This window comes from Podarcis cretensis (genome assembly GCF_951804945.1).
Source record: "Podarcis cretensis genome assembly, chromosome: 11".
In the NCBI taxonomy this organism is placed as follows: Eukaryota; Metazoa; Chordata; class Lepidosauria; order Squamata; family Lacertidae; genus Podarcis; species Podarcis cretensis.
Window position 1 is genome coordinate 7,032,358 of NC_137180.1, and position 21,543 is coordinate 7,053,900.

General features: G+C 40.5%; 1 protein-coding gene and 1 long non-coding RNA gene across 2 annotated transcripts in view; one reads left to right on the forward strand and one right to left on the reverse strand.

Moving 5' to 3' along the window:
* The first annotated feature begins 161 nt into the window (after positions 1-161).
* LOC307227077 lies at positions 162-2,453 on the forward strand. Its single transcript, XR_013843784.1, has 2 exons — positions 162-738; positions 2,315-2,453. It is a non-coding gene; the product is annotated as an uncharacterized lncRNA (long non-coding RNA).
* The window catches only part of KIF27 (kinesin family member 27), a 29,220-nt gene continuing 8,192 nt past the window's right edge, over positions 516-21,543 (reverse strand). Inside the window, exons 4-17 of the mRNA XM_079996187.1 lie at positions 20,727-20,870; positions 19,411-19,611; positions 18,048-18,223; positions 17,287-17,405; positions 16,183-16,338; positions 15,376-15,581; positions 14,494-14,691; positions 13,119-13,226; positions 11,436-11,612; positions 9,289-9,504; positions 7,211-7,417; positions 5,756-5,954; positions 4,754-4,912; positions 516-4,089 (exon numbers count right to left, since the gene is read on the reverse strand). Of these exons, the coding sequence (XP_079852313.1) occupies positions 3,653-4,089; positions 4,754-4,912; positions 5,756-5,954; positions 7,211-7,417; positions 9,289-9,504; positions 11,436-11,612; positions 13,119-13,226; positions 14,494-14,691; positions 15,376-15,581; positions 16,183-16,338; positions 17,287-17,405; positions 18,048-18,223; positions 19,411-19,611; positions 20,727-20,870 (2,703 nt within the window). The 3' untranslated portion in view covers positions 516-3,652. The remainder of the gene's footprint in view (positions 4,090-4,753; positions 4,913-5,755; positions 5,955-7,210; positions 7,418-9,288; positions 9,505-11,435; positions 11,613-13,118; positions 13,227-14,493; positions 14,692-15,375; positions 15,582-16,182; positions 16,339-17,286; positions 17,406-18,047; positions 18,224-19,410; positions 19,612-20,726; positions 20,871-21,543) is intronic.

Consider the following 21,543-nt stretch of genomic DNA (forward strand, 5'->3'; position numbering starts at 1 on the left):
CACATGACCCAGAAGCTGTACACCGGCTCCCTCGGCCAATAAAGCGAGATGAGCGCCACAACCCCAGAGTCGGCCACAACTGGACCTAATGCTCAGGGGTCCCTTTACCTTTTTTATACCTATCTAAAGATAGATAGGTATAGATAGGTGAAGACAGGAGTGACTGGCGTGCTCTGGTCCTTGGGGTCACAAAGAGTCGGACACGACTAAACAACAATAGGTAGGTAGGTAGGTACGTAGGTAGATAGATACAGTGGTACCTCGGGTTACATGTGCTTCAGGTTACAAACACTTCAGGTTACAGACTCTGCTAACCCAGAAATAGTACCTCGGGTTAAGAACTTTGCTTCAGGATGAAAACAGAAATCGTGCTCTTTGGGCGCGGCAGCAGGAGGCCCCATTAGCTAAAGTGGTACCTCAGGTTAAGAACAGTTTCAGGTTAAGTGCGGACCTCCGGAATGAATTAAGTACGTAACCAGAGGTACCACTGTACAGATAGATACACACACACAGGCTAAATTAAAAAGCAAACTTTATTAGGCCAACAGTGCTGCTTTACATCTCTGAAATCAATTTAGACATGCCTTACTTGTGCGCTGCAATGACTTAAGACATTTTCCGAACAGGTGGTGGTGTCCACATTGGTTGCCTAAAGCAGTGAGAAGATTAAAACACCTTTAAAGTTACTATCCCTGCTCCTGAGACGGAGAACACCGACCCACGGACACACCTTTCTGTGTAAAAGTCAGAGCCAAGAAAATTAATAATGAACCTTGAAAAGCACATAAGAGGCTTTAGGGAATGGACATCCATGGAAGACCTCAAGCAAGCCATAGTGTCCATGTTGGAAACCCATGCTTTAAAATATGATTATTAATTTAGTATATGGGTACATGTTATGAAAGCTAAGACATTTGTAATTTATAGCAATTAGTTGATAATACTGTTTCAACAGTGGAACCATGCTGAAAGGCTCTCTACACCATTTCCTCTCCAGCATCAAGTTAAGGGTTAAAAAGAAAAAAGAAAGCTCCATACATTTACAGCAGCTGTTCAATGTGCTGATTAGCTTTGTGATGTTGTGAACTGACCAACCCACACAGCCTCCTTTGCTGCACCTTTTTAAAGAAGTTGCATACTGTAGGAACCATTTACTGTACTTCATTTTGTGTTTTAGAATGAATTTGTGTTGTATAAGTACATAAACAATGCAGTGTTAAGAGAGTGAAATATTTGAACTTAAGACCACACCCCTTTGCAAAACTCAAATCACGATTCAACAAAGCAAAAGATAACAAATGCAATTAAAACAATTATTTCCGTCTTGAGAAATTGTAAAATATTTTAGCAGTTTACAAATAAAGCAGTTGGACACACTGGCACAGAGTAGGATGAACTATGGTTTTTAGCATGTTCACAGCCTGTCTTAAAACATGATATCCTGACCAGAAAGGTTTCTTCTTAAGAATCACTACTGGAAGTTAATGATGCCTACAAGCGGATAGCAACTGTGTAAGATATTATCCAGTTTGTTTGTTTTTTAAATGCAACCTAAGCAAAAAATAATTAAAAGGAATGGGCTGGATCCAGACTCCTATGGAAAGCAACAATATCCAGAGGAGGCTCCCATTGGAGTAAGGAGGATAGAGGTGGGTTTCATTAATTAATCTCCTACACTCTTGAACAGAGTTCCCTGCCACTCTGGCAGGCAGAGCAGGGGAGGGAGAAAAGGCCAGAATTGACAACTCTTCTTCCAGCAGAGTGCCGTGTACTCAATATTTTGAAGTGCAAAGATTGATGTGCCCAAATTTGCAAAAATGGCAATTAACTATCCGTAAGGTACATTTGAACATTCACACTCACGACAAATATTTAATGCACAATAGTCTACCCCAAAGATCAGTAGTAAAGGTTTCATCCAGGTGCTGAGAGAGTCCGGAGAGCTTCTCACCCCCCGTAATTTCCTCCCTTTTTATGTCTCCCAACCCTGCTCCAGAAGGCTAAAGGATCCTCTGGAACATGGAAAGAATGAGAGAGCAGGGGGAATAAGGGAATTTGCCCAAATCACCTTTGACCTCCCACTCATGCAAGCATCTACTGGATCAAAAGTGTCCTTTATTGGCAGAGGGACAGAGTTTGATACAATCCTGTATTTTATTTTTTTATTTTTTAAGAAACTAGGCACACATTGGCTTAGATTTTAGAGGCCCCATGAAAGGACTACCACTTGGGATGCTCCAGCCAATGGAAAGGGGGGGGTGTTTGGAGGCAGTTTTGCTAGTTGACCGTTCTGTGTCTTTCAAATTTACTGCAGGAGGCTGGGGGACAATATGGGAGAAGTCACCAGTCTTTGGCCAGTCGGAGCCTCTACTGGACTGGAGTACCTTCTGTGCACAAACCACGTCCTGTGCACAGATAATAAACAACTTGGGAACCAGTGAGAAAAACAAAAACTTAGAAATGCCCCTGGAGTCATTTTATCTAGAACTAACAATAACCTTATGTACTGAGAAACTGGGGTCAAGGGAATTATCATAGGAAGAGTGAGTATATATGCTGCAAGTCTGCTCCTGGTCCCTTTATCCACAGTAAGTGTTATGTCTACACCAGGTCAAGTAGACAAAGCAGTTTTCTAACTTATCATGTACTTCACGCTAAGAGATACACAGCTGGGCCCTTCCAAGCAGGGTAACTTTTTATTGCCCTAGTTCACTGACAGCACATCTACATCTATCTCAGTGATACGTGACACAGCAGAGAGTAATTTCCCTGGAGCCAATAAAAATGTTTCTTTTCTATTATGGAAAAAAACTTTCTCCCCACAGAAAGTTTCAAAGTCACATAACAACAGTTAGTTATAAGAAAGAGAAATTGATGTTTGAGAGCATATTCATTTAAAATATGAGTTGGGCAAAATAAATTTCCTTGCGAAAACATTAATTTCTTAGAAACATTGTAGTCGTGTTTTGTTTTTAAAGGACATTCACAACCCAAGGCTTTGGTCAGTCACAAGTGCTTTGTCACACTTCAGCATAAGTATGCCTGGACTGGAAACCAAGTATTGCTGATGTATCTATGAAGACCTTTATTACAATGGGCTGGTTCACGCCAGATTTCTTTTTTCCATGTGAGTGCTCCAGGCTGTCACCACCACCATGTTCATATGGACAAATAATGTGTAAAAATAACCGATCATACAGTTAGCAGCATTTAACCTAATGTGATTTCCGCCCCTCACAGCTATACAATAAAACTGTAACTGTGATTGCTTTTATACATTGTCTGTCTTCATAAATATGCACTCAAGAATGATCATGATAACTCATGCAGCTAAAAATGTATTTTGTGAACCAGCCCTAATATTCTTTGAGGTATAGAAGAATGCATTTATGAAGACGTGGAATAAAAATCCATGTTACTCTAAAGGAGAAATCAGTACAAATAAAATTAATTCTTTAAGGACAAAAAGTCCTTTGGTTTCAACCCCTGATATAATCACTCTGCTATTAAGGCCTCAGATTTCTATGGGGCACAATAAATGATCAGCACTGTGAGACACGCAATGTGAAATAACTCAAATATCGTAGCTGCTTGAAATAAACTGGAAATAAAAGGGAACTGTGTAATTGCTTTCAAAATATTACAAGGATAATTATATATTATAGTCAGATTTTCTAGGCATTTCAATAGAATCAGCAGGAACAGAATTTATACCACCTGCAAGGCCGGAACGTCTTGATGAAAGCTCAGAAGCAGGGATGTAGCGCAATTCTTTGCGAGGAAGTTTTACTGGGGTTACTCCTTGGAGCTGTGTCATAGTCTCTCTTGCCTGAGAAGGGCAACACACTTGTGGGTGAGATTTTGCAGGCTGATGTCCTTTTCCTGCTTGCTCTTCGTGACTGTTGGATGTGTTGGGTCCCAGTTCTGCAGCTTCCTCTTCAAATCTGTATGAATTCTGTTGTGCTCCTAAATCACCCCTTGGGGAGTTTATTTCTTTTAATTTCCCTGTTGGTGTGGATGTCCGTTTGAATTCTTCTGACAAGGTAATTACTTCTTCTCGATTCAGTATCCCATCACTGGAACAATTACCTAAAAAGAAATATTTTTTTAAAATGCAGTTGGCTTGGATGCTTTGAGGGAACTATTATGGTTTGTTCTGTTTTGTAATGTTATGAATCTAACTTGGTTCAACTGTTTGCTGTTATTACACTATCCCCTGAGGGTGTTAATTAATAAATGATAAACACTGCTAGCTAAAAAAAATCAAAAGAGTAAAATATACTGAGATCCCTAGTTACCTTGCTGGAAAACAGAAGGGCTCGCTGCATTCATGGAAGGAAGTGTAGTATAGCAGGGGCCCTTGCTGGAGGAAACGGCTAGGAAATTATTTTTGCCCATTTCCCCTGCAGCCCCCAACACCACCTCTCAAGCTGTTGAAGAAGGCTCCCTCCCAATAGTGGGAAAATCAGGGAGCATGGGGGAAATCATTGAAAATTGTCTTCCCTCATCTCCATTTCTGAGTACGAACTTAATGATCCAAGTCAGCAAAAGTTAAAGGGGTAAAATGTTTTTTTTATGCATCTGAAAGCTACTAAGAATATTAAAGAGACCTGAAATCTAAAATATCCTCTATACTGATAATTGTAAAATAAATCCTACTTCATTGTGATTAATAGGAGTTCTGCTACCAAGCTGAGTAAGAGTTACATTGCAGCTATGTATGTTTTAGAATTACAATACTTCTCATATTTACTTTGTGTCAGAGGATGGTGTATTGATTCTGCAACCAGTTCCTTTAATTTCTTCTTTAATTCACGGCTAGTTTTCTTATAGAAGAACAAGTCTCTTTCCAGTTGTTGGACTTTAGTTTCATACGTCTTAAAAGTTTCTGCAATACTCTCCCCATCTTCTTCTAGAAAGACAGAACTAAGTTTAGATTCAAACTTCATTATAGCATGAACAGAGTTCCAGATAGTGTATGCTGCATATCATTTGTAATTTGTCTCAAAGTGTAAATGTTAAGCGCTACAATATGTTTAAATGTATAAATCTAGGAATCATGTTTTGTAGAAGTGCAGCAGAAATATAGGTACTGTTCTTACAAATGAAAACAGATTAGCAGTGGGGGGAGGGAAGGAGAGATGGGGGAAAGAAAAATAATTGAAGCTGTAAGGATGAGAGAGAAAAAGGATAATCATAATACTAATACTTCAGCTCAAAGGAAGATAATCATTAAGAAGTTTAAGATGTGACTTATTTGAGTAGTGGGGGCGGGGGGATATTAAGCAAATATGAACATTTGCATTCTTATAGATTAGGGATAGGGAACCCAGACAAGTTTACTTTCAATACTTCTGCTTGTTACAATTATGTTTTGCATCTTAAAATAAAATCCAATGCCTGGTGGGCCAGGCATTGTCTGGCTGCCTAAATCTGGGTAGGAATTTGTGGGGATGAGGATAAGATTCTTGGACATTATATCCTTGGATTGCAAGAGAGTGAAGTGATAATGGAATACTTGAAATGAAATTTGTAATTTCATACCACTGTAAAATATACAAATCTTACATGCCATATGAACGTTTCTGATGGAATTACATTTTTAGTAGTGACTAGATATAATTTCAAAATTAGGAACAGTAGAAGACTGTTCCAAAATTAGGAACAGTAGAAGACTGTTGGATCAGACTGACATCCTGCTTCCCACGAACATTATTAACCAGATGTTACTTCAAAGTTCTCAAAGCCAAAATACCTTTGCAATGAAGCAAAATTAATTGCATCTTTTGCTCATGTTCTTTCTGCTGGAGGGTCAGACGCCTGTCACACTGAAGCATGAGATGCTCAAGTGCCGATTCAAGTTCTCTTACTACGTTCTCTTTTTCCGTTACCCTCATTCCCATTTCTTCTGCCTGAAGTTGCAATCTGCGTTCAGTCTCACGGAGACCGACAACCTAAAAAAGAAACAGCCTTTCCTTTTTCCAAATCAAAGCTTGCCTGGCCATGGAAATCAGGCAACCACTGTTAAGTTGTGAGTTGACATAGCAGACGACATAGCGATTTCTCCAAAGCAGCTCTTTATTTTGTAAGCTGGAATAGAACTGACAGCAAACAGCTCAGCCGGCCTGCTTTTATAGGCAGCCGGCTGTCAACATTGTAGCAACAACAGCCCAGAGTTCCCGCCTAAAATAACTGACGTGGACCTGAGTGAAAACTATCTACAGACCTGAGTGAAAACTATCTACAGTATCCCCCTGCTGGCCCAGGGTGAAACTTCACTACATAACAACCACACTTCAAAAAAAATAATGAAATATGGAGGTCATATTTGTAACGAGTCAAAGTATGAAATAATATGATGGAAAGCTAATACATTACTGTACATCTTTCACCATTTATATAGTCTCACTAATAAGATATTCTGAGTTCCATACTGTACTTGAGTTGAAAGTCAATTGAATCATCCAATCCAAATGTCCCAGGAAACATATATAATTTATTAACTCCATCATAGATTCCACAACTGTCAAACTTCCAAAAAGAAAAACAAACAGAAACAAAACATACTGGGCTTTATCTATGGCTATGCTACATGTTTTTTATCAAGAGGACAATATCCAATTAGTGATTCTCAGAGTGGACCTGCTTAAGTTAATAGATTTAAATGTGTGTACTCTGAGTATGACACAATGGATATCACTCACAGTTTGCAAGGTAATCTTTTATGATGGAATGGGGAACCTTTTCTTCTCTCAAAGGCTACATTGCCTCAGAGACAATCTGTTAGGGGCTACAGCCGGTGGTGGGTAGGGCCAGAGTTCATGGTGGCATTCCTTTTTTCTGACATCCCTATTTCTCACCCTTGCTCACAGTGGGCTGCTGGGACAGGGCAACATCACTCTTGCCTGAGCTTTTACCTGATCGCTTGCAGAGGTCTTCCCCTCTTTCCCCTTCCACCCTCAATTGCTTTCTCACTACCACACTTTTCTTCTTCTGGGTTCCTACCACCAGCCCATGAAAAGAGAACAAGGGCTTCACATCCCTACCCATGCTTCAGAATATACAGTGTGTCTGAAATACACCCTATTCAGAATTAAATATCTTCACAACGATCACTAATTAACAAAAGAAAGTTCTCCATGAAGCCATTTTATGCCAACAGAAAGAATGTTCAGAATTTTCTCTGTTATAAATTGTTCAAATAACAAACCTTATTAAAATACTTTAAAAGAATTGCTCTCAGCTCTGTAGCAGACAAGGAAACCAGCTTTCCCATCACGTTGGCCTCACTCTGTGTGAGGATTTGAGAGGAGGCTCTGATGGAGTCCTGATGATTCTGGATACTTTCATTCTTGTAAGCGATGGCAGCTTCTAAGGTTTCAATCCCTTCTTCAAGCTGAAATAAAACATGTTCCTCCTGGCAAGAGAGCAGAGATTATCAAATCATTACAGTTCACAGCAGAAGGCTATTGGAAAAGTTTTGAAATATTATTAAAATCTGCCAACGTTCAAAATACACTGCAAACAACATGCATATGACCATGTTTTCTAAATGGCATATAGAAGATTTTGCTAATTTTTTAAAAGCAAAGTATATAGTTTAAATTAAGCTGTGTAAAGGAATCCCCAGTTCTTTGGCTCAGTTTAAAATTTTTACTTAGGATTCTGGGTGCAGGCTGTTGGGGAAGACTAATCCATTAATTGGTCCATTTTGCCACATGTGTGAGTGCCCCATGCAAGATTGTGTCCAGATCACAATGACTGCGCTGAAATCCACAGAGTAGCTGCATTGTCTTCCAGCATGCACACCCTCTAATGCTAGGGAAATACAGTGGTGCCCCGCAAGACGAATGCCTCGCAAGACGGAAAACCCACTAGACGAAAGGGTTTTCAGTTTTGGAGGTGCTTCGCAAAACGAATTTCCTATGGGCTTGCTTCGCAAGACGAAAATGTCTTGCGAGTTCCTGCGGGTTTTTTCCCTCCCCCCCCTTTTCTAAGCCGCTAAGCCGCTTATCAGCTGATCCGCTAAGCCGCTAAACAGCTGATCCGTTAAGCTGCTTATCAGCTGATCCGCTAAGCCGCTAAGCCGGTTAACAGCTGATCCGCTAAGCCGCTTATCAGCTGATCCGCTAAGCCACTTATCAGCTGATCCGCTAAGCCGCTTATCAGCTGATCCGCTAAGCCGCTAATAGTGCTAATCCGCTAAGCCGCTAATGGGCTTGCTTCGCAAGACGGAAAAAAAAGGCAAGACGAAGAGACTCGCAGAACGGATTCTTTTCGTCTTGCGAGGCACCACTGTATGCCCCTGCACCCTGATTGGCTAAAGGAAAATATAACCTTCTATATCCAGATCTTTTTGACCCGGATCTAGTGGCCTTCAATCAGATGAAGGCTCATGTATTGCAACAGCCACATGTGCCTGAAGCAGCTTGCTTTAATGGCTGTGATTAGGGTGAGGCAAGCTGCCGGTAGCTTTGTTATTTTGTTCTGTACTTTAATTCCCAAAAGTGTAATTACATGGTGAGCCTTCCTTAAGTGCCTTTTATTGGTAAAGTGTTCTTATTCTGTTGTTTGTAACCTCAATAAAATATTTCATTTACTCTTCGTGTGGCTTTTTAAGGTAAGCCTGGCTCTGAATCTGGTATATGGCTGCTTGGTCATACGCTATTGGACTTGGGGCTCAAAAGACAGTGGCCAGACTGTTGGGATTCACAAAGACAAGAGCCAAAAGAACCCAGAAACAACTTGGGCTTCCCCTGCCTCTACACCTGGGGGCTTTAGAGGTGGTGGCAATACTATTTGATAGGGTTGCTTACCCCTGGGATATTTTGCAATATAATGAAAAATCCTTCACATGATTGTCAGCATGAAATAAGAGTTCTCTTACTGCCAACCTGTGGTCAAAAGCCCCCAAATTATTTACATGTTTGCAGCACTAGGAAAATCAGCCCGGAGATACAAGTGGTAATAGTATCCATTCCTCATGTAGGTTCACTTCAGAGTCAGACTTCTAAAATTGTGCTATTAAAGTACATCCTGGTGCTCTGAATGCTTCCTGAGAATTAAGTCTCATTGAGTTGAATGAACTTACTACAATGTATGTATGCGCTGAATTCAGTGTTATTTAGATATGTATCCTCACAATTATTTTTTAAACTATGTTTTAAAAACTGGGGTTCATTTCTATTTTAGCATTTCCAAACACTAGCTCTTTAGCTACCATTAATATAAGAGAGTCATTCCGATTGGCTGATAATTGTGCTTAACTGAATGGAAAAGTTTACTTACTTCTGGTGACAACACTCGGCCATTCTTCAGTTTCTCATCCACACTATTCCTTCTGTTCAACAGCTGATCCCTTTCCTTTTGTAGAGCCTGGATCTCTCCCATAATCTTTTCTTGCTCATCAGTGCTGCTGCTCTGAAGCTGCATATTTTTGTCACACAACTCCTGATTCAGCATACTCAGACGAGTCGATAGTCTTAAGCTGTCTTTATTGAGGGCCTATAAAGCCACAATTGAAAACAAAATCTATTTTAGGATAACCCCTCCCCGAAATAGAACATAATAGCCACTTTATTAGAGAGTGCTTGATTACAAAACAATACAATGAATATGGTCTATATCATGCCTATGGAAACTCTGCACTTGCAGAAGTTTTAGCAACTAACACACAAATCCTTCCAAAGTTCACTGACATATGGTTGGATCCAGAGCTAATTGAATGTAACAGGGCTGGATTCCCATGGCTTCCCAAGGTCAGAGGACTGTGCTGGATGGGGCTGAGGGAGCGATCCCAGCGAGCTGAGCTCCTGCTTGTGGAAGCTGCCTCTGCTCCATTTTCAGAGATCTTCCTTCCCTTCAACTTGTGCTGCAGAACTCCCTAATCAGAAGGGTCCTGAGGTGGAGCATCTTTGCAATACATTTGAGTTACATTAAGGGTTTCTTAGAAAGCCATCACCTACTGAAAGGAGAGCACACCAGGGAAGAGAGGGAGGAAAGCAGGCAGGCAGACTTCCTCAGCTGGCTGTTCGGTGACAGATCCAGGGGGAAATTTCTGCAGGACTCTCTTTTCATTGCAAATAAAAAGAGGTAGGCATAGAGAGAGGTGTGTGTGCATTGGTAAAGAAATACCTGCACACCTGGTGTGTATGTACTAAGCACATTCATCCCCATCAAAGAGTGGTCACTAGCGTGGATGTGTGGTTTAGGAATTAGGCAGAAAATGTAAAAAGTCCTTGCACCAATGCACACATTGAAAACCAGATCTGAGCTAGCCATAACGTGAGATCTCACCCCGTATGAGCGTGGCCCAAATTTACAAAAAAGGGGAGGGGAGAGTTATGTATATTTTGCCTGAACCTCAACCTCTTGACCATAGCAGCAGAGTGCTGTTTTCACTAACACCATGTAGGGCAGGCAAACCCAACCTCGGCCCTCCAGATGATTTGGGACTACAATTCCCATCAACCCTGACCGCTGGTCCTGTTAGCTAGGGGTGATGGGAGTTGTAGTCCCAAAACATATGGAGGCCCGAGGTTGGGGATGCCTGTAGGGGAATGGCAGGATGCTGCCGAGGGAAGAGGGGCTGGAGTCTGGGCTAGTGATCTGTGTGGAACTGTACCATCCAGGAGGCAAGAGCTGGAGGTAGGGGAAGCTTCAGAGCAGTAAGGTGGAGCACAAAATAGGTCAGAAGAAGAGGAGCCAAACCCTGGCCAGGCAAGTGAAGTGGGTGCTTCACAACTGTCTCCTGCGCTACTGTCTCGTAGAACCAGGAGATAAGTGGGAAGAGCAGAAGCAACTTCCACGCAGTCTTAGGCTGCATGCATGGCATCTTTAGGGGAAAAATACATACCGTATTTTTCGCTCCATAGGGCGCACCGGACCATAGGGCGCACCTAGTTTTTAGAGGGGAGAAATAAAGAAAAAAAAAATTTATTCCCAGCCCCAAAAAGCAAAGAAGCCAAGACAGTGAGCGGGATCCATCCCGCTGGCTGTCTTGGCTTCCTCTTTAGCCACGAGCAACGTCTCCAGCTGGGAGAGGCCGCGCGCGGCTTTGGCAAAAGCCAAATGGATCCCGCTTGCTGTCTTGGCCTCGTTTTTATCCGCAGGGCTGGGGCGGGGGAAGCCCCCAAAACAGGTGCAGGAGCGGCAGCAAGATTGGAGGGGGAAAAGTGCGTCCTATAGAGCGAAAAATACGGTAAACTGATGGAGGGGAAGTGGCCTCCTGTTGCTGCAACTGCTCCATAGAGCGCAGACCTGGGAACAGCTGCCTACATGCAAGACTGGTGCGCGTGAGCCATAGAAATGACTGTAAGTGGTCAGCTTTGACAATAAAGAGTTAGCTATCTGCCACGTGCATTCGTTTTGCTGGGGAGTGTCCATGACACCTCTTCAGTTAGACAACAGCAAGCATTATTACAAAAATAAGGCACCTGGCTGGATCTCAGTTTTTTAATTTCCAAATGGCTCTTCTCTTGTGTCAGCACTTCTTTCTTAGAAATGATAGCTTCTCGTCTCTTTAAATCTTCCTCCAAATTTTTTAACTCTTGCCGCTGATGCAAAACTTTCTCTAGCTCTTCATCCAGCCATTTCTTCTTCTCTTCTAATTTCTTTATCAAGGCAAGGAAGAAAACAGAGGAATCTTGTATATGTTCATAAATATATTCTCAGATATATGGTCTTCAACAAAGTCACTTTCCCCACATTAAAAAAAAAAAGCACAATCTCAGATTTATTGGACAAGACCTAATATTGACATGTCTAGAAGGGAAGGAACTAAGACCAGACAGTTGTTTGGTTTCAGTTGACTAAGTACTGAACTGCCATCTAGATATTTAATTTAATGATAATCAATCAACTCTACACATTAGAAAACCTCAGTAAAAGGACAGTTTCATATGAAACCATTTTATACAGACCAAATTACAAAAAAATCCCAAAACACTCAGTTGGATTCAGACTTACAATAGGGACACTATGATCTTATGGAGGCTCTTTCTAGAGGGTCATTCCACGCCAAATCATCTGATTTTAATACTTGACCATGCTCTCACAGATTTTCTTCAAATTTTTTTAAATGTGTAGATGCCTATCAGATAACCTCAAATTAATTTTTAAAGATCTTTTGGTCCAAAACTGGGCACAGGAGAATTTTTTGAAAATTTTGATTTTTGCATGATTTAGGCTAATATGATTTCTGCGTCAGTTTAGAAAAAAAACAGCTTCCTGTTTTGCTTATTTTTCAACCGATTGGGCTTATTTTGGTATCAAAATAAAGCTAATTGTGGTCTCTTTCAAAGTAAGGTATAAAAATGGTATTAAGTGCCACAGAAAAGGGTGCTGTTTTGACTACTGTATGCAATATGACCTTTCTGAATCAGCAAGAAAAAAATGGATTCATTTGTTTTTGTAATTTAAAAACATCTAACAAGTTTCTTGTGAATGAAACCAAAGGATTTAGGCAATAAGTGTCAGACTCGAGGCGTAGAATGACCCTAGAGCAGCAGGAGTGGCAACTGTAAAAGGCACCCTTTTCTGTTGAAAATGTATTTATGGCTGACTCTGTGTTAACAGAGGAGAGGAGCAGAGAACATTGATGCAGATTACTTTGTAAACATGCCCACCTGTATGTCCACACAGCACAAACAGCAACTTTTGTGTTAAGCAACATTATTGTCAGAAGGAATGCAAAGGAATGCACCTTTGCAAAGTGTTATATATAAAAGCGCTCTGCAAAAAAAGAACCCTGCGTATTTCAAGCCCTACATGTCAACATAGTCTCCATCTGTGTGGCTTGCAGGGTAGTGTACATGTTAAGAATTGCATCTCAAGCTTTTCAGTAATTGCTTAATCAACCTGAGGGTTTTTAATGGTACAGTTAAAAATTGGTTGATTACCGGTAAGCTCATCAAATAACTGAAACACTGTAATATCTTGTTGTTGTTGTTGTTTTCAATTAGAGAAGCCTTTTTTCCTTGTGAATTTCTATTAAAAAAATTAAGTTATCAAATTGCAGCCCTTGAGCTTTACAGTAAATCCTAGCAAAAGAAGATGCTTCTGCCACAAAATTCAGTCAGTAGCATTTCAACTTGCCAACTTTACAAAATATTGCATACCTGCAGTTGCTGAGTGGTTTCAGATGAGTTTTTTCTCTTAAATGCAGCAATTTCTTCATCTTTTAGTTTTAGAATCTTTTCCTGCTGCTCTGTCTTTTGTTGAAGCTCCTGTAAATAAAGGAAGAATCCTTTTCAAACATTAGCTCAGTTTTTGAAAGGAAAACTAAAGTTTAGTTGTTATTCCATATAGATTTATTAAATTTATATCCTGCTTTTCCTCTCAAAGGAGCCCAGGGCGGAAATCAGACAAGCAATAAAACAATTAAAATATACAAAAACAATTCCAGTACAGATGCAGCTTGGGAAAGAAAAAGGCTGGTTTAAAGAGGAAGGTCTTTAGTGGGTGCTGAAAAGATAACAGAGATAGTACCTGTTTAATATTCAACAGAACACTAAAGGTCAAAAGCCAATATTGTGTGGAACGGACCTCCTAATAAGATGGTATTTGCAGGAAACCCTCTCCTGCAAAGTGCAGTGGTTGACTGGGCATATAAGGGATGTGACTATTCTTTAGGTATCCTGGTCCCAAACTGTACAGGACCTTCCACACCAGAACCAGCCCCTTGAACCTAGCCTGGTAGTTAATGTCTGTTATTTTAGTAACAGAAAGTACAGTGGTGCCTCGCAAGACAAAATTAATCCGTTCCGTGAGGCTCTTCGTATAGCGGTTTTTTCGTCTTGCGAAGCAAGCCCATTGACAGCTTAGCGGATTAGCGCTATTAGCGGTTTAGCGGCTTTTAGCGATCAGCTGTTAAGCGGCTTATCAGCAGATCAGCTGATAAGCGGCTTAGCGGCTTAGGAAAAGGGGGGGGGAGGGAAGAAAACCCGCAGGAACTCGCAAGACATTTTCGTCTTGCAAAGCAAGCCCATAGGGAAATTCGTTTTGCGAAGCACCTCCAAAACGGAAAACCCTTTCGTCTAGCGGGTTTTCCGTCTTGCGAGGCGTTCGTCTTGCGGGGCACCACTGTATTTGTTACAGCACTGGAAATTCTAACATATGAGTCTTAAAACAAACTGATGGGTTACAAGTATTTCAAAATATAAATATCAGGAAAAGTTGTGTATGTATCACTTCCGAATCTTCAGAGTTCTTTGGATGCAGTAATCTTTACAAAGAACTCTGTAAGGCAGGTTTTTATTACTTCATACCCAGGGCGGTATGATCCAGGGTGGTGATCTTGAGAGACAGTAATTTGCCTAGGTTACCTAGTGCATTCAGAGCCGGTGTGAAATTTGAACCAGGGATTACCTGGTTTACAAATGACACAAAAATCATCTTACTACTGCATGATGTTCTACAGGAAAAGTGCCAAAGATATGTCTCACAGAAGGCTATGAAACTTTTATTAGGACATACAGAAATGAAATCTCTTGCCTTTATCTGCAGCTGGCCCTGCTGAATTTCTGCCTCTAAGCTTTTCTTTTTTTCACTCTCCTCTTGCAATCTTTTCTGAAGCTGGGCTTGTTGATTTTTCATGTGACTGACATTCTGCTCCAGTTCAGTTACACGTTTCTCATTCTGGGTGGACAGCGATGCCAGTTTCTTAGTGTCCTGCTGTTTTCTTTGCAAGTCCTAATGCAACATAGCCAGTTTAGTCCATATTGCTATACTGTATTGAACTATTATTGTGTTGTTTATAATTGTAAAGTGGACCACTTTAATATGTTTAATTATGTGGCTTTTGTTAAGCTTCCTTGGAGAGTTGTTGTTTTTAAGTAGAAAGGCAAGCTGTACAAGATATATTTTACTTTAAAGAAAATCAGGTAGGCAGAACATAAACCAAGTCTTGCATGGGGTGGGGAGCAATGGGTACTGTGATGTATAAATATAATCAACCATGGCCATGGGTATTTGCCTAGAAGCAGAATTTATTAACACTGCATATTCACAAAAGTAGTCCATTGCCTGGGAAATAGTTTAATTTGCATTGCTGGTTTTATACGGCACATAGACCCCGGCTATACAAGAAGAATTACCTGGCTAATAAAACAAAATGCACAATAGATGGGAATATGCTGCAAGTCTGAAAGAGATTTGTGGGTGGTACTAATACAAGATGTGGTATGCAAAGGTGTTGCCTAGTAATTCCAAACCAATGACTTCCTGATCAATGGCTCTGTTTCTAAGCCACCAACCCTAAACTATTTATTTGTTTGAGAGAATACTATCATAAAGTTGATACAATGGAGTACATAAGATCCTACGTTAACTTGCCATGTAGGGAAATTGGAAAATTAGTTTCCCAACTACACATACCTGTACTTTTAGCTTTGCTGTATCCATCTTCTTTCTAAATTCTTTTTGTAACCTGGCTTTTTCAGCAATGTCTCGTAGTTCCTTGTTCTCTAGCTCCTGCAGTTGCTTTTGGGTTTCAGCTAAATCCATTTTGGCCTGCTCTGCTTCGTGCTCAAGTTGCGTTACTTTCAGTGAATACTGCTTACTTACAGATTGGGCATCATTACCTTAAACATCCACAAATTAAAAGCAAAGGCATTAGTTGTAACTTTTGACAATGTAGCAGCTCACTGGTCAAAAGGAACTTCCCTTTTTTAAAAAAACCCACAAACCTATTAATCTTTATCTCTCTCTCTCTCTGTACACATATATATCACCACCCTTTCCTCCAAGCTGTGGTTGTGTCCTCCCCACCTACCACTTTATTAGACTGAAATGGACTTACTAACCCACGGACATGGGGCGAGGAGAGGAAGTTCTGTTGCATAAGTGGAACTCCTTGTGCATATGGATGATTTCCTTGAATAGCGTGCCAAGTTATCAATTCTGTGTTTTGGGACGTTTTGGCTCCCAAAAAACAAAAACTTGGAAGTGTGTGTTCTGGTTTTTGAATGTTTTTTGGAAGCCAAACATCCAATGTGGCTTCTGCTTGAGTGCAAGAAGCTCCTGCAACCAATCAGAAGTCTTGGTTGTCGAACATTTCAAAAGCTGAACGGGCTTCTGGAACAAATTACATTCGACAACCGAGGTTTGACTGTTACAGTAATTAAGGTATCATTTTTGACATGTTTCCAGTTTTATAAAATTCAACATGCAAAAGCCAGTTACCTGTTTTCACCAGCTCTTTAATAAGTTCTTCCTTCATTCTGATATTAAGGGCGAGTTCACTCATTTTTTGCTTAGCAGCAATAAGCTTTAGTTCTGAGTTCTTCAATTTCTGCCTATTCAGTATTTGACTTTTCTGAATACATTCAATATCAGCACCTCGGAAAGAAAGAATCATCTTTTAAAGAATGTACAGCTCATTTCAGAGCTTAAAGAGATTTTTAGCTATAAATCTGCTTTAGCACCCATGGAGCAAAAGTAGATTACATATTTAGTAAGTAAAATTAATTTATATTTTTGAACAAGAGAGGACACTCAGATACCACCCACTTCTCAAAGTAGTCTACAGAGGGTGAACCAACTCAGAATCCAGTCCTCCAGCCACATCCACTTCAGACCTTGGTTAACAATTTGTGCCACATTGGTTAATATGTTTGTGGTAGTATGTTGTGCTAGAACATGGTAAAAGGCATGTCCAATGCCACTCGCATTTGAACATGAGCAATCAATGTTGTGAAGTAGATACTGCAATCCTTAAATGAAGGGTGGTATAGAAATTTACCCGTTCATGGATCACTGCCTTGCCGTGGCAAAGGGGCTTGAATAACTCAGAGAAGCTATGAGCTATGCCATGCAGGGCCACCCAAGACGGACAGGTCATAGCCGAGAGTTTAGACTAAATGTGATCCACCTGGAGAAGGAACTGGCAAACCACTCCAGTATTTTGCCAAGAAAACTCCATGGACATACATAAAAAAGGAACTTTGAGAAGAAAGTGAGAGTTTCCAAGGCATGCTCTGGTTCGTGGGGTCACAGAGAGTCGAACACGACTAAGACGACTAAACAACAACAGAAAGTTAATAAATAATAATATGATGGCAACTTCTATTCCTTTGTATGTATTTTTTGCTGAGTTTTGTAAAGATTACAATAGGTTAGCACCCTAGGGCAAATGTCACACTCCCAAATTAATCTTACAGATCCTGATAAATGTTTCCACACTACAAGACCAATACTCATTGGACCCTAATGTCCCTAATAATTATTAGTAGAATGCATGATACATGAAAATGTTTTTGCATCGTAGCATCCATTTCCTTTCCTTACCTGTATCAGTTTGTAAAATGTTTTCATTTTGTGAAATGGAATTGTGCTGCATCTCTTTTGGTTCATGTGTAGAGCTGGGAGGAGCTTGTTTTCGTGTCCATGTACGATTTAAGGAGCGTCTAGAGTAAAATTAAACCACGCATTTTAATTGATTAAACCCTACAAATACAGTTTTGAGACCACATGTATGAGGTGTTTTTCTCTGGCAATGCTTCACATGATTGCCAAATCCATAAGCAGGGAACCAGGCAGACGACCTTCTCGGTAGTGGCGCCCACCTTGTGGAATGCCTTCCCATCAGATGTTAAGAAGATGAGTAATTATATAACATTTAGCAAACATCGAAAGGTAGCCCTTTATAGGAAGTGTTTTATATGCTGGAAGCTGCCCAGAGTGGCTGGGGCGACCCAGTCAGATGGGTGGGGTACTACTAAAAATAATTACACTGAATGCTCTGACATTCCTTTGTAGCCAAGTTGCCTTCTGGTTTGTTCTACTGGTGCAGAGCTAGAATTCCACTGCTCCTGCCTTATACCCACCTCAATGCCCTGTGCTAAAAGACATATTTAACAGGCCAGCCCTATTTATTCAAGTACATCTCTGTTACAACCTGGAGCTACTCCAATGCTAATCACCTGTACATTCAGCTTTGTATGAATGCCTAGCATAACACTGATATGCATTTACATTTTGACCCAGGTTTGTAGTAGGTCAGTATTTCCTCATAAATACATAGGCATAAAACAGGACAAAATATATACCTAAATAGGGTTCTCTTTCTGTTCTTGGCATTTATTTCATCTTCATCACTGTGATCAGAAAAGCAGCAATGAAGAACTTCATCTTGTTCTTCTACATGATCCAACACTATTTGGCTACGGGTTCGAAATCCAGCCATTACTCTGTTGAGCGAATATGTTGGCGGGCTTGTGTGTACCTTTAGAGACGTAAAAAAATGGTTGCCAAAGAATTCAAAGTGGGGTGTAGAATGAATGAATGAATGAAACTTCAGCCATCGGCCATAGCAACAAAAGAACATTGTGATATACACAGAACAAAATAAAAAGTGGAGTATAGAGTTCTCTTCACTTGCCCATCTTACTCTCAACAAACCTGTGAGATAGGCTTGCCTAAGTGGGTGTGACTGGCACACGTACCCTGTAAGCTTCATGGTTGAATGGGGATCTGAGCCTATGTCTCCACAGTCCTAATCATACATACTAACCAGATATTGGCTTGAGCAGTGGTGGCGTTGGTATTAGCAGAGCCTCCAGAGCAGTGAGGATGGGGAAGTGGGGCGTTGTTCCATCTGGCAAGCTGTAATGCTTGCGCTGTCAATATGTTCACCATAGCGCAATACTGAATTCCACCCTGTATTTGTTTGTTACTCTTTATGAGCTGTCTTGGAGGCATTTTTTGGCCAAAAGGCAGCCTATGAACAGTAACATAGTGTAACATAAAACATAACATGGTGATGGCCACCGACGTGGATTGCTTTAAAAGAGGACCAGATGTCCATGGAGAATAAGGCTATTGATAGCTTCTAGCCATGATGGCTTTGTTCAGCCTCTACCTGTTGGAGGCTGTATGCCTCCAAATACCAGAATACTCTGAATTCTGTTGGGAATTGCAGATGGGGAGAGTGGTATGGCACTCGGGTCCGGCTGAAAGGCTTCCTATAGGCATCTGGCTGGCTGCTGCAAGAACATTATTGTGGACTAGATGGGCTCTTCTAATGTTCTTAAAAACCTTCCAAATGAATCAGGAGATCTGCCGTCTTTGCCCTGCCTCTTGAATCCAAGGGGAGGAATTCTGTTCTAGGATGGTTTTCTTCAATTAAAGATGAAGCTGCAAACATGCAAGCTACCAGAAACTTTCTCAATATGGTTGGAGAAGTGGCATTCAAAAAGTCAGATATACCATTTACTGTGGTGGAGAATGGTCACTTTTGTACCGTACTTATGTATTAGAAAAAAGACGGTAATTTTCATACCTACATTTCAAATCATCTTTTGAATGTTTTTAACAATTTGGCAGTTTAATGTTTTATTTTATATTTTTCTAAACTGCTTAGAGGCTTTCTTACAATCAAGCACTATATAAAACTTGTTAAATAAAAAATACCTTTCGAGAATCCAGCCCCACGGTAGCATTAAAGGATTGCACCAAACGTTTAGTTAGAGGAACACTGTATGGTCTTTTTGAAGATATTACACCAGCTGGTCCATCTCCACAACCACCACTGGAGGCAGAGGCTTTTGTAATTTTCTCTAACTTGTCATTTAGCCTGTCAATTAAAAGCTGCTGCTCCACCATTTTATCGTTCTTAAAACAAAACAAAACAAAACATGTATTTATCAAACATCTGACAAAATTGCAAAACTAAGTAATTTGTGCCCTCGCTGACCAATACATAAGCCTGAACAGTTCTTGCTACTGAATTCCTTCCTTCCTTCCCTTCCTCCCTCCCACAACAACACTGTGAGGTAGATTAGGCTGAGATACTGAATTTCTCTTGTATTCCTTTCTAGTGAATCGATACATCTTGGGAGTTAGTATAATAAATAGAAGTTCTGATTGCTCTAATTGGTAATTAAATGTTGTGAGGTGTGGTCAATTTAAGCACTAGAGTTGTTTGCCTGTAAGTAAACAGAACTCTGTGAGTTTAACATCATTAAGAGTTGCTATATAACTTAACAAAACTCAGGCTAAGAATTAAATAGTTGGGATACTGCAATGCTGAGATTCATTCAAGTCAAATCCACCAAAGCGTTAACAGTATGATGACTAGGAATGTAATATTTAAACTTTTATAATAAACATAGTTCAGAAACCAAAATACACCCTTTAAAAAATAATCTAGAATGATACTGTACAATTCTGACACAGCATAACCCAAACTTTGGTTGCAATCCTAAATATACTTACATTTTAAAATGAAGATGAATATCACTATTAAGACTTTCCGTTGCAGATTACTTCCCTTGGGTTAAGATTATTTCCACTATGTTGGTTTAATAATTTATATAAGATTGACAACTTTAATACAGTGGTGCCCCGCAAGACGAACGACTCGCAAGACGGAAAATCCGCTAGACGAAAGGGTTTTCCGTTTTGGAGGCGCTTCGCAAAACGAATTTCCCTTTGGGCTTGCTTCGCAAGATGAAATGTCTTGCGAGTTTTTCCGACTTTTTTTTCCTCCCCTCCCCCTTTTTCTAAGCCACTAAGCCGCTTATCAGCTGATCCGCTAAGCCGATAAGCCGCTAAAAGCCGCTAAGCCGCTAATAGAGCTAATCCGCTAAGCCGTCAATGGGCTTGCTTCGCAAGACGAAAAAACCGCTAGACGAAGAGAATCGCGGAACGGATTAATTTCGTCTTGTGAGGCACCGCTGTATTGCTTCATACAGCCTTCACCAATAACCAGCACAACGGAAAGTTACCTGTAGCCTATTTGTCTCTTGGGCCTCCTTCAGCATTTCCATATATTCTTGATTCTCCTTTATCAGCTTCTGTATTTGATCTTGCAATACTTTTATCTCAAGCTCTCTCTCACTAAACACTTCTGCATCGGTAGCAAGAGCCTGCTAGGTAATAAGGGGTTAAAAAGAATACCAAATATATGAAATGGAGGGTCTTGCACAAATTGCACATTGGAACTTGAATGTACTTACTCCTCCATTAGTTAGATATGTTTTATTCTACCACCTGAACAGAAACTGTTAGAAAGCAAAGCTACTATATACAGTGGTGCCACGCAAGACGAATGCCTCGCAAGACGGAAAACCCGCTAGACGAAAGGGTTTTCCGTTTTGGAGCCGCTTCGCAAAACGAATTTCCCTATGGGCTTGCTTCGCAAGACGAAAATGTCTTGCAAGTTCCTGCGGGGTTTTTCCCCTTTTTCCCCCCTTTTCCTAAGCCGCTAAGCCGCTTATCAGCTGATCCGCTGATAAGCCGCTTAACAGCTGATCGCTAAAAGCCGCTAAACCGCTAATAGCGCTAATCCGCTAAGCTGTCAATGGGCTTGCTTCGCAAGACAAAAAAACCGCTATACGAAGAGCCTCATGGAACGGATTAATTTCGTCTTGCGAGGCACCACTGTATATAATTTAAATACAGCCCTTAGTATTTGTTACAATGTAGAACAGCAAGTTAAAGGAGGAATGTTATTGGTTACAGTATTAATGCTTTGCCTTTGATTACAGTATGTGACTTTCAGTCATAGTAAGCAAAAACAAGGGTTTTTTCCTACGAAGTAAT